Here is a 13576-nt window from a genome sequence, read left to right on the forward strand (position 1 = left end):
TTTGATGCTTCATAAATTTTCTCCAATGATTCTTTGGATTTCTTTTCTATTTCAAGTTCACCAGTCAACCTTGATACTTCAAGTTTCAATGATTGATTTTCATCATTCTTCAGAATTGCTTCATGATGTGCATAACCTAGTTGATCTATCATATTTTGTTGAATACTAGTTAACCTTATGATTTCATCATCCTTATCATATACTAGAGCTTCAAGTTGTTCTTTCTCTCTTTGTAGATCTCCTGCTTTATCCTCAACTATCCTTAATGCATCTAGATTTTCAGTCATTTGTGTACTGAAATGTTCATGTTCTCTTTTCATTGCTTTTAGTTGATCAACCAATGCTTTGTTCTTTTCTTTCAACATTCTAATCATTTCTTCAGTCTCTTCAGATATACTGTTCTCAGATGATGTCTCGATTTGTTCCACTAGCTCTTGAGAATCTTGCAAGTCATCAGATAATCTTCTCCTTACTTTCAGAGATTTTTGCATTTGCCTCTGCATGTCTGCAATCACTTGATTTTTCATTATCTAGCTCTTCTTGAAGATGCACAATCCTCCGAGATTGTTTGTAGCCTTCCATTGCTAAGATCTTTCTCTTTAGGTAGTTAAACCCTTTTCCAAGATTTAAGCTCTGATACCAATTGTTAGGCCCAATATAGAAAGCTAATGTACTGAGATGGGAGGGGTGAATCAGTACTCCAAAAATTTTCATTGATAATAACCTTACTGTTATGCATAAACAAAATAGTGCAGTAACATAAAATAAAACTATAATCAACAGATAACAATCATACATGATTCACTCCATAACACATATATTTTGGTCACACAGAAACTCTTGGTTAGAGAGAAAAACTGCAGTGGGGATGGCACCCACAACTTCACTACTGCAATAATAAAGAATGCTGGGTTAGAGCTACATTTAGCAATTTCTGATAGCTTACCCTGTTAGGAGTATTAAGATCAGTTAGATCTACCTTACTAAAGGATTTTTACAACACGTAGACCTTACTAAAGGATTTTTACAACACTATCTAAGTGTAGCACCTGGTTAAAGGATTTACAATTTATAGACTTGGTTAGAGTCTTTTACCTTGTTAAAGGTTTCTCTTACAACTTCAAAATATTACAATATAATCATTACAAATATCTACAACTTTACATCTCAAATGCTAAAGCAGATTCTATGTGCTCTGAATAAGATTACCTAGCTTGTAGCATACCTCGGTAACCCATAATGAAACTTGATAAACCCTTCTGTTTACTCTGTTCTTCGACTGTTCACTTATAACCTTCTCGGTGACCTCTCTATGTCTCTATAACAGTCTTCCTTCATGCATACACACTGCTATCTCATTACATCTCATATCATATCATATCATATCATGTCTAACCCTAGAATCATGTTGTATATATAGATCTCTTACAACAGTGATCTAATTCATTGCTTCAATCTTACAAAAAGATTCTTCGAATGAATAACTAAACAAAATATCTCATAGGTTAGATTGGCCTTGTAATCATACACAATCTCCTAATGCAATTCCCAATGCAAAAACGGTTAGATATGCCTCGATCTTGTAACACATTTTCATGTGCATGTCCATGTTGAATGTATCTAGTAAAACATTTCACTTAGTAAATATCAACTCGGTGAGTTAACTTTACCACTCAGTAGCCATGAAACTTTACTCGGTAAACAGCTTGGTGAATATTGTGTTTTGTGACTGCTTTCTTCAGTAACCGACTAGACTGTTCATATCGACTTCTCTGTGTGTACTAACTGCATGATTCGGTAATACTAACTGACTAGACTATAGTATGACTTTGGATATGAAACTAATGGCAATTTGATAAGTAGTAACACCCGAGGAGAACGTACTTGCTGCTAAAATTGAGGACAAGGAGGAATGGGTAATTGATAGTTGTTGTTCACATCATATGACTGGAGATAAACGGAAGTTTTTGTCTTTGCAAGAATTTGATGGTGGACTAGTTAGATTTGGAGATGACAAGGCTTGTATGATTAAAGGAAAATGAACTATATCATTGGATGGTAAGAACAATACTGACAATGTTTATTATGTTGAAGGTTTGAAGGATAATCTTTTGAGTGTAGGACAATTGGTAGATAAGGGATTTCAATTACAATTCAACGATGGAAAATGAAAAATCATTAATAGATCTGGGTCAAGGAGATTGCAACCGGTACACAGACAAAAGGTAATATATTTTATTTCAACTCCGGTGAGAAGACATGTTTGATTACACAGATTGATGAGAGTTGGCTATGGCATAAAAGGCTATGTCATGTGAATTTTGATTGCATTGTGAAGATCAGTTCAACTAAGGTTGTTAGAGATATACCTAAGATTATAAAGCCCTATAATCGGGTATGTAAGGAATGTCAAATGGGTAAACAGGTCAAGACCTCTTTTAGGAGTATATAAGATAAATTAATTGTTCTTGATCTTATTCATACTGATTTGTGTGGCCCTACTAGTTAAAAGTTTTCATGGTAATAGATATTTCATGCTAATCATTGATGATTATTCTAGAATGATGTGGGTTACTTTTTTGAGAGAAAAATCTGAAGTATTTGAAAAGTTTAAAATCTTTAAGGCTAAAGTGGAAACTAAGACAAGATTGAAGATTAATTGTTTGAGATCAGATCATGGTGGAGAATTCACATCCGATAAATTTAATAAATTTTGTGACAAGCATGGTATAAGAAGACAATTTTCTGCTCCTTGGACACCTCAACAGAATGGAGTTGTGGAAAGGAAAAACAAAACTATCTTGGATGCTGCTAGAACAATGATGATGGAAGCATGTTTACCTCATATCTACTAGAGAGAAGTAGCAATTACAATGGTTTATACATTCAATAGAGTACATATCAAAGAAGAAACCAGTAAGACACCTTATGAATTATGGTTTGGCAATACACTTACAGTTAAGTATTTCAAAAAATTTGGTAGTAAATGTTATATCAAGAGAGATGATACTCTTGGGAAATTTGATCCTAGATGTGATGAAGGTATATTTATTGGTTATTCTAATGAAAGAAAAGCATATAGATGTTATAACAAGAGATTGCAGATAATTGTGGAGAGTGCTAATGTTAAAGTAGATGAGTTCAACAAAAGTCAAATCAGAGTTTATGAGAAGGAATCTACAGTGGAAATGATTATATCTAAACCGGTAGCACCTTTACCGAAACAGAGAATTGAACCAGTTACTTCGGCAACATGAGAGAATTCTATAGTAACTAAAGAATAGGGAAGAAGAACAGAGAGTCAAAAGACTCCTAGGTATGTGAGATTGAATCATTCTAAAGATCAAATCATTGGGGATAAGAGCAATGGAGTGGTAACAAGAAGAAGATTGACAACTAATGAGGTATGTTTAATTTCACAAGTTGAATCGGTATCAGTAATTGAGGCATGTAAAGATGAATTTTGGTTAAAAGTTATGAAAGAAGAATTAGATCATATAAAGAAAAATAACATATGGACTTTGGTTCTCTGACCTAAAAATAAAAATATTATTGGAACTACTAAATGGGTTTTTAGAAATAAATTGAATGAGGATGGTAGAGTTATAAGGAATAAGGCTAGATTGGTTTGTAAAGGATATTCTCAGAAGGAAGGAATTGATTATGGAGAGACTTTTGCACCGGTATCTAGGATTGAAGTTTTAAGATTATTTCTTGCCTATGCTGCTTATAAAAACTACAAGGTTTATTAGATGGATGTTAAATGTGCATTTTTGAATGGAGATCTTGATGAGGAAGTTTATATTGAGAAACTTAATAGTTTTTCATTATCAGATGATGCTGATATGGTTTGCAGGTTAAGGAAAGCTTTATATGGATTGAAATAAGCACCTAGAGCTTGGTATGCAAGGTTGGATAAATATCATTTGAAGATTGGTTTTACTAAGGGCAATGCTGACAGTAATTTATATTATAAAATCATTGATGATGACATACTGATTGTTGAAGTATTTGTTGATGACATTATTTTTGGAGGTGAAGATAAATTGTACATAGAATTTTCTAAGAATATAGAGAAATAATTTGAGATGTCTATGATTGGTGAGATGAAATTTTTCATAGGTCAGGTTAAGGAAAGCTTTATATGGATTGAAATAAGTACCTAGAGCTTGGTATGCAAGGTTGGATAAATATCTTTTGAAGATTAGTTTTACTAAGGGTAGTGTTGATAGTAATTTATATCATAAAATCACTGATGATGATATATTGATTATTGAAGTATTTGTTGATGACATTGTTTTTGGAGGTGAAGATAAATTGTGCATAGAATTTTCTAAGAATATGGAGAAATAATTTGAGATGTCTATGATTGGTGAGATGAAATTTTTCTTAGGTTTCCAGATTACTCAGACTAACAAAGGCATGTTTATCTGTCAAACTAAATATGATAAAGAATTATTGAAGAAATTTGGTATGGGAGATTCTAAACCGGTAAGTACACCCATGGTTACAAGTGATAAATTGACAAGAAAAGATGTTTCTGCACTGGTAAATCCTACAAGATACAAATTTATGATTGGAGGTCTACTTTATTTGACTTAGACTAAGCCTGACATTATGGATGTTGTTTGCATTGTTTCAAGATTTCATAGTGATCCTAGAGAAAATCATGAGATGGCGGTGAAAAGGATTTTTAGATACTTGCAAGGTACATCAGAATATGGTTTGTGGTATCCTAAGAATGATAACTTTACTTTATGTGCATATACAGATGCTAACTGGGCTAGAGATGTTGATGACCGAAAAAGTACTTCTGATGGAGCTTTCTTTCTTGGAAAGAAGTTGGTTTCATGGATTAGCAAGAAACAATCATGTACTTCTTTATCTACTGTTGAAGCCGAGTATGTTGCTTCTGCTACTAACCGTACACAAGTTTTATGGATGAAGCAAATATTGAAGGACATAAAGGTGGATTGTGATGCACTGGTAGTTATTCGCTGTGATAACTCTGTTGCTATTGATATATCAAATAATCTGGTATTTTATTCTAAGACAAACCACATATCTATCAAGTATAACCTTTTGAAGGAGAAGGTGGAACCAAATGAAGTTAGACTAGTTTCTATGAACGTTAAAGAACAGATTGCAAATAATTTCACTAAACCTTTATCCAAGGAAGCATTTGAGTAGCTGAGAAATAGATTGGGGGTTTCTACCCCTCCGACAGAGACTTGATTGATGTGGTTTGGCATCAGTCTGACATACATTATCAGAGATACTATTCATTCTGACACTGATGTGGGATTCTACTGCTTAGGGGGAGTAGTCAGCTTTGAAATTTAGAGGCTCATATTACTGCTTTGATATTTCTGTTAGTTTTCTGGCATTGATGTCAAAGGAGGAGTGATATTGATGTGAAAAAGTTAAATATATTTGTCAAAGGGGGAGTGATATTGATATTCCGAGTTATATGCAGGATATTTTTGGCTGTCTTCCACAGGGGGAAACTTGTTTGGCATTTCTTGGTACTTAGATGTTTTTCACATCTAGTGTTGCCATCAGTGCCAAAGGGGGAGATTGTTGGCCATTTGGTGGAATTGATTATGTGTTGCATTGATGTTTTTTCATTGATGTCAACACTAGATGTTTGGATGCTTTACTGACACCCTTCTGGTCTCGGTAGGATGAGTGGTTTCTAGTTAACTTGGATTCAGCATAATCTCATAGCCTCTGGTATAATCTAGTGATGGGATTGGCTTGTTCATGATACTTATACTCATATTTGGTTAGTTGGTTTTGGTCTAGTGATTGGATGCTATCCTTCTTGCTTAGAATATTAGTTTTTGGTTCTAGTGAGGGTTTCACTGGTAGAGATTTTGGTGGAGATATTTGATGAATTGCATAAGTGATGTTGAAGCAGCTTCTGATGGAGTTTCAGGATGTTGTTGATGATCATGTTCGAGACTTGGTGGTTGGAGATCATTGTTGAAGTGTGTGGACCTATACTTGGCCTTGGTTGATCTAGGTTATGGATCAACATTAATGTAACGTGTGGATAGGACCTCTTAATGTATTTCTGGGATGTTTTATGTGTTGATATTATGTGTTTGGTCTAGGGCCGACATGGTTTATAATTATGTAATTGGTTTATTGTCTAGTGGCGAACCTGATTGTTTATGGTTGAGGATTTGTATAAATAAGATGTAAGATCTCATTGTACACCAACATGGTTAATGTAAGAGGTCATGGTCAAGGAATGTAATGTGCGAATAATGTAATATCATTCAGGCAGAGGAGTTGGTCGATCATTAGAGATTGAATTGGGTTTGTGTAAGAGGATTTAGTGCTTCGATATCGAGCTTAACTAGAATTGTACTCAGGCATAGGATATGCTATCTTTTGTAGTTCAACACTTCTCCAGATTGTAGTCAGGATATATATGTAGTTAGTGATGTTCCTTTTGTGATGAGCAATGTGCTCTATGTTGTTGGCCTTCCTGCAAGTGCAGTCCTCTTCATTGTAATTCACATACTTACTGTAAAAGTATTATCTGACTGTGGGTAGGCTTCCCATCATGGTTTTTTCCTTTACCAGGTTTTCCAAGTACAAATCTTAGTGTTGTGTGGATGACTTTTATTTTGTGATTATTTTTTATGCTTAATTGGATTCACTACTATTTCGGTATTATTGTTTTGGGTTTCAGTATTAAAGTTTTAATTACTGAATGTTCCTATAATCCATGACAACCGATTCACCCCCCCCCCCCTCTCAGTTGTCTTCTGGTTATCTGAACTGTCTAACACATATATGTATATATATCTATATCATCAAATTTTTTGAATCAAAATTGCATAGGGGTTTTTGTGTGTACATGTTAAGACTTGTAATTAGGCTTGGATGATAGAGTTGACTCCTAGGAGCTTCATTTGGCTTCTTTTTACATTTTACTTCTAATCTAGCTACTCAATTTCCTCACCATTAGGGTTTTTGAGTTATCAAATAGGTATTTTTAAAATTACCATCATATTTTCACACATGCTCTCCACTTTCTAGCTGCACAATATTTTTTAGATTTGAACAAATATTAACATAACAATTTTTATTTTTTTTACCCATGTCTCCATAGTTCTCAAAGATGTATGTTTACCATTTTTTTAATAGCTTTTGACCTACTTGATCAAGTTTGAAATAAATTATAAATTATTGTTTTACACTTCATTCTTTACATTTTATAAAAAAATGATTTTTTGATTATTTTGGTGCAATTTATATGACCCCCACAAATAGGTATTTGATTTTTTAAGATGTGCCCACTTGGAAAAATCATAAAAAAAATTAACATAAAAATACACAACTTTTATTACTGATTCTTAACTACCTTTCCACCAAAGAATTTCTCAAAATACTAAATGCAACTATAAGTTTTTTGACCTGCACCAAACAAAAACACTTTTTTGTGTGTGAAGCATTTGTCCTCCCTAATCTTATCCATTTTTTAAAAGAATTTAATAAAAAATAAAAAGATGTGATTCAAAAATATGATTTTTATAAAATAAATAAATTATTGAATATAAATTATACACATGGATTCATAACTTGAATGCAAAATAAGGTTTAATCCATCTATCTTAAATAATTTCATATTATCTTGATTAAAATCATATCGTTGATGCTTATTAAACAACTAAAGTATACCTCTAACAAAAAAACCCTTAGTGTTAAATATTATATATAACACTTTGTATAAGATATTTACGAAGGCAATTTCCCTTAGGTTGGCAACAATTCTGCCTAGGATCATTTCATTGGAGCAAGGTGGTTTTGTTCTCGGAAGGGAGACGACAGAGGGTGCAATTGTAGCACGTGAGGTGCTTCATTCTATTTCCACCCAAAGAACACCGACCATGACACTTAAACTAGACATGATGAAGGCTTATGATAGAGTAGAGTGGGGGGCTTTATGTGTTGTTCTTGAGAAGTTAGGTTTTTCCAATGCTTGGGTCAAATGGATTTGTGCATGTATTTCTTCTGCAAGATTCTCAGTTTTAATTAATGGTTCTCCTTGTGGTTTTTCTCTTCCACCAGGGGTTTGAGACAAGGAGATCCCCTTTCTCCCTTTTTGTTTATTCTCCTAGCTGAAACCTTTAGTTGGGCTATTAGGGCTGCTAAAGTGGGGGGGCTTTGGAAAGGTATAAGGATTCATAATATTCCCCAAAGTATTTCTCATTGTCTCTTTGCACATGATACTCTATTATTTGGACATGCTTCGTTAATTGAAGCAAAAGTGATTAAAGGAATAATACAAAATTATGCATTGTTTTCTAGTCAAAAAGTGAATGGTGATAAATCAAATATTTTCTTCCTTAATACATCACAACTGGTTCAACATAGGTTGTAATCCTTTTGGGGATTTGAGACCGAAAATCTTTCATGTACTTACCTTGGGATTCCTTTCTTTGTTAAACAGGATAAGATTGGTTTTTGGGATAAGATTATTTCGGTCATTTCTAAAAGAATTCTCTCATGGACCCATAGATGGTTAACTTTGGTGGGTAAAATTGTTCTCATCAAGTCTTTTTGAATGTTGTTCCCATATATCTCATGTCTATTTTGAAGTCTCCAAAAGCAATTATTGTTAGTTTATAGGATTCCCTTAGAGATTTTCTTTGGAACACTAATAAAGATGGAAAGAAAAAATTCCCTTTAGTTGCATGGGATAAGGTATGTTTGCCTAAGGAACTTGGGGGAACAGGAATTCGGAGTCTAGAGAATCAGAATTTAGCCTTAGGTGCTAAGTTGGTTTGGAATTTATATGACAAGCCTAGCTCCTTATGGGCACAGATTATGGTTGCCAAATATTTAAATAATGGACCAAGAGAGTACATTTTTAAAATCTCAAATTTGCCATCAGGTTCTGCTATTTGGAATTTCCTTTGCAAATGTAGATTAGTTATTTTGGCTTAGCTCTCATGGATTGTTCACAATGGTAGAAAGGTCAGATTTTGGGATGAGGTATGGAATGGATACTCACCTTTGGTGAATATTAGGGATTGGTCTCCTCTGATCACTATTCTTTCCTCCCTTTGGGGTATTTTTGTAGCAGAATATTTTGAAATTGTGACTAGTGGACCCCTTAAGCTAGCTAGATGGAAGTCAATTGATTTCTTAGATGTTGATCAAAGTATGAAATTAGATTTTGAGAAGATTTTGGGGGATAGAATTGTATTTCTTTCTGATTTTGAGGATGAAATTATTTGGACAAAGAATATTTCTGGTAAGTACACTGTTAAAGATGGTTACAACTCTCTTATAATTGCTAAAGATTTATCATCCTAGCCTTAAAAGTTGTTTTGGCATGCAACTTGTCTTCCTAAAGCTGGAGCCTTTGCTTGGTTGGTAGTTCAAGATAGAGTCCTTACAGGTATGAGACTTGATAGGCTTGGTATTACTGTTGTTTTCCCTTGTGTCCTTTGTAACAAAAATTTGGAATCTTCTTCACACTTGCTCCTACATTGTGATTATGCTAATGAATGTTGGCAGTGGTTGTTTGAGAAGTTAAATATATCCTTTGTTATTGGTAAGGATCTCATTTCCCATTTTAGATCTTGGCCCTTTATGTTTGCCTCATCTTTTTATGCATGCCTTTAGATCATATCTCCATCTATTGTGATTTGGAATATTTGGCTAGAGCAAAACAATAGGATATTTAAAAAAACAAGTTCTCCTGTGTTTGAGGTTCTATTAAAAATTGAGTCTTCAATCTCTAAGGTTGCTTTGGTGTTTATTTATAAGAATTTGCACAATCTTACTTCTTTTTCGCACTGAGATAGTAGAGTTACTAGAGCTTGGAAGATGTTGTTGGTTTTACCCTCTCATGGTTCAGTTTTAAAAAAGAATGATGCAATAGGTAAGAGATGACTAGATGGAAACATCCTTCGCAGGGGCACTTTAAACTGAATTTTGATGGGGCCTCTCGTGGTAACCCTGGGCCGGCAGGGGTAGGAATGGTAATTTATGATCACAATACAAATTTTATTCGAGCTAAGTGTCATGCTATTGGTTTTAAAACTAACAATTATGCAGAATTTCATGCTTTGTCTTTTGGATTGGATATGGCAATCTCTTTGGGAATTAAGGACTTAATAATTGAAGGTGATTCTATGGTGATTATTCAATGTGTTATGAAAAAGAAATCAAATTGTTGGAATTTGCAGTATATATTTGATCTAATTTTACAAAAATTAGAATTGTTTGAATCTTTCTTGTTATTCCATTGTTCCAAAGAAGTTAATAAGGTTGCAGATTATTTGGCAAGTTTAGCCATTGATAGCAATGCTTATCAGCAAGAGGTGGGTTTTGAGGAAATTTTTTCTAGGGTATGGGAAGATTTGCAGCAATAGTTATGTGATTTTCTTGAGTAACGTTGATGTAAAATTTTATGATGATAATTATTCTCGCTTTCCCCTTTCATTTCAAGTATTCATGTTGGTTGTCTGGAAGAGAGCTCATGGTATTTGATACAATAGTGTTTTTCCAAAGGTTTTTTGATACTTTCTTTTTTTGGCAGGAAGCTTTTTGGCACAAGGCTTTGGAAAATTTTGTCTTCTTCCATTGAAAGAAACTGTGAAGTCTACATTTGAAAATTATATGGGCTCTATTTATAACTAATATTATATGAGTTGTGAGCTTATGGTATTTGACCACATTTTGTATTTAAAAAATTAATAAAAATTTTTAGTGGAATAATCCACTTTTATTGAAAAAAATAAAAATTAAAGGGCCTATGCAAACAAGAAAAATAAATAAAAAATTAAAGATATACTAAAATATAAATGAGAAAAAAAAATAGATAAAGTCAATGCAAATTAAATTAAAAAACTAAACACTAAAAAACTAAAGCTAATGAAAATAAACAAAAGTAAAAAATTAATAAAATATAAAGACAAATTCTTAAAAACATAAAGGGGTAATAATTAGACTAATAAATAAAATAAGCTACAATAATGGAAAAAAAAGAAGCAAGCAATTAAAGAATAAAGAAAGAAGAAAATGAGAGTTTCAAAAACATTAAGAAATAAAAATTAAAAAAAATTAGAAAATTATGAAAAAAAAACTCTAAATATCTTAAATATTAAAAATAAGAAAAATAATAAAAAATAAAATTTTTAAAAAAAATGCAATAAATAAAGGCTAATCAAATTTAGAAAAAATAAAGAGAAAAATAATAATAATATAAACTAATAAGACTATGAAAAGAATTAAATTAGTATTATAAATAATAATAATATCGAATCAATAACAAAGGAAACAATTGCAAAAAGTAAAAATGAACAAACTAATATAGCAAAAAATTAAAAGAAAAGAGAAAAGGGAAGAAATGAATAAAAACTAAGAAAAGGAATAAAATGAGAATGAAATAAGAATGAAAAATAAGAAGTAAGGAACCAAGAAAATAACACAAAATAAATAACAAAAAACAAAATAACGCAAGGATGACATGAAGTTTAAATTATACACAATGAGTAAAGAGACAAACTTACAAACTAACGCAAAAGACGACAACTCAACCAGATGATGAACAACAAAAGGAGAGAGGAACTATAAAGAATAAAAAGAATTGTAAAGAATAAGGAAAGAGATAAGAGAAAAGGAAAGAAAGAAAATATGAAGATAAAACAAAGATACACAACAACGTCAATCAATACAAAAAAGAAGAGTAATAAAATGATTGAATATAACGAAGAAAGGTATAAATGAATACCCAAAGTCAAAAGATTGACAGAATATAACAAAAGCGAGAAATAACCATAAATAATGGAATCTAGAACATTAAAAAAAAGAAGGCATATAAAAAATATCACTGAATAAAGAAAAGATAAGAAAAACAATAGCAAATAAATGAATGCAAATAAATGAGTGACTCAAAGAGATAAAAATCACTAAAAAGAAAAAAATCTAAAAGATAATAAAATATGATGACAATAGAAAAACAAAAAAGAACACGAGAGAACTAAGCAAACTAGGAGACGGGAAAAGATAATAACGACAAGAAAGGGATAGAAAAAGTCTACAAAAGCAAAGCAATACAACAAAAAAGGGTCAAGGATAACAAAGATTTAGTATTTTTTTAGAGTTTAAATCTATTAACTAGTTTAGCTAATCAAAACAATGAAATGATTCAATCTCCATGTAGATTGCCCTTAACAGTGTACTGTGTCTGAAATCCGTCCATTTTATAAAAGATTCTGTGTGCGAGGTGTGACTACTTATTACATGTATGCTAGAAATGTGGCATAGAATGTCAAGGGTTATTATTCTGCCGCTAAATCTGACTGCAGAAGGAAGGTTGAAAAGTCGAATCAGGAGAATGACAAGTGGGGGAGTACCCAATTGTCAGCTGGCAAACTGGAGTTACAACGTTACATCACAGATAGTGTAACTTATAAATTTGGACAATGGGAGAGGCTAAATTTTTATACAAGAGGACCCCCTTTCACAAACTCGGTGACAGCCAAGGCCGCTAGGCCAATCATAGCCAAACGCCCGTTCAACATTTCTGCCGACGATGAGAATATTGGCTGGGACTTGCTCTCCGCCGATACTCCACTGAACATGGGCACCAACGACGCAGCCGACAACAGTACTACGCTGTAAACAAACCACGGCAGCCCTCCACTGTTGAGCTGACTCGCCAAATCTTGTCCGCTGGCTAATTCAACTGCAACCGCCGAAACGAACCCCACCATGGCCAGCCTTCCATTGATAGTCTCTGGTGCTGGTCCTGAGAATGCGAACACGTCACCAAACTTTGTGCTGACCTGGATAAAACATAATATGTTAGATTCAGAAAAGGTCCACGTCACACTTTTTTTTTTCTACTGATGGATTTGGGCTTTGGGACAGGTATTTACCTTTTTAGCGGGGACTGGAGCCGCGGAGCTTCTGGTTGCAGATTGTGCGGAAGTAGATGCCGAAGGAATGTCGTTTACTGGGGAGGCTTTTTTCGATTCTGAATCTGCCTGCTAACATAATAAACAGATTAGCGAAATTTCGTACAAGAATTAATATGCAGTGAAGTGGAAAGCTGAAGTAATAAGGAAGAAAGAGCAAACCTCTGCGTTGCACTTGACTCGAAGGCTCCTGAGTGGCGCTCTGTTGACGTGTCCCATGAAGCTCTTTTGGCTTGCTCCATAGTTGAGCACTGTAGAAGATCTCATCGTCATTGAAGCCATTGCTGCCATTGATGACAATCTTCAGGAGTTTTCAAGATACTTTTTTAGCTATCGCTGAGAATGTGTTACTTAACGTCTTACACTTGAATGCTAACTTTCTTTGTATTCAATGATTATATAGAAGACTGTGGCATGTTCTGGTATTATTTTAGACGGTGAAAATGAAGCCACGTAGAGTTTGCAGTGTGCGTGGGTGAAAAGAGGAAGACGTGGTTTTTAGATGAGCTGCGCATGTGTGTAGTTGAATGTGGGGTGAGCGGAGAAACACGTAACCTTAACTTTATATTCAATCGTATATAGTATCATGGGGCGAGCCTTGTGGTCGTTAGGTCGTAATCATGTAA

General features: G+C 33.5%; 1 protein-coding gene across 2 annotated transcripts; it reads right to left on the minus strand.

The window, feature by feature from the left end:
- Nucleotides 1-12212: 12212 nt before the first annotated feature.
- Nucleotides 12213-13330, minus strand: LOC131071767 (early light-induced protein 1, chloroplastic). Of its 2 annotated transcripts, none has more exons than XM_058007721.2 (3): nt 13113-13330; nt 12912-13019; nt 12213-12818 (listed from the first exon to the last, which is right to left on the minus strand). In XM_058007721.2, exons 1-3 carry the CDS (start codon nt 13239-13241, stop codon nt 12474-12476), a joined length of 582 nt encoding a protein of 193 aa, XP_057863704.2. In that variant the 5' UTR covers nt 13242-13330; the 3' UTR covers nt 12213-12473. The 2 variants fall into 2 exon arrangements, with proteins under 2 accessions (XP_057863704.2, XP_057863703.2); XM_058007720.2 differs by having other exon boundaries at nt 12912-13022.
- Nucleotides 13331-13576: the final 246 nt, after the last annotated feature.

This window comes from Cryptomeria japonica, chromosome 8 (assembly GCF_030272615.1).
Source record: "Cryptomeria japonica chromosome 8, Sugi_1.0, whole genome shotgun sequence".
In the NCBI taxonomy this organism is placed as follows: domain Eukaryota; kingdom Viridiplantae; phylum Streptophyta; class Pinopsida; order Cupressales; family Cupressaceae; genus Cryptomeria; species Cryptomeria japonica.

Coding starts and splice junctions, on each gene's coding strand:
- LOC131071767 (XM_058007720.2), bottom strand. CDS start 13,241: ATGGCAGCAATGGCTTCAATGACGATGAGATCTTCTACAGTGCTCAAC. Junction 13,023..13,112: donor GAGTCAAGTGCAACGCAGAG/GTTTGCTCTTTC, acceptor TTATTATGTTAG/CAGGCAGATTCAGAATCGAA. Junction 12,819..12,911: donor CTCCAGTCCCCGCTAAAAAG/GTAAATACCTGT, acceptor TGTTTTATCCAG/GTCAGCACAAAGTTTGGTGA.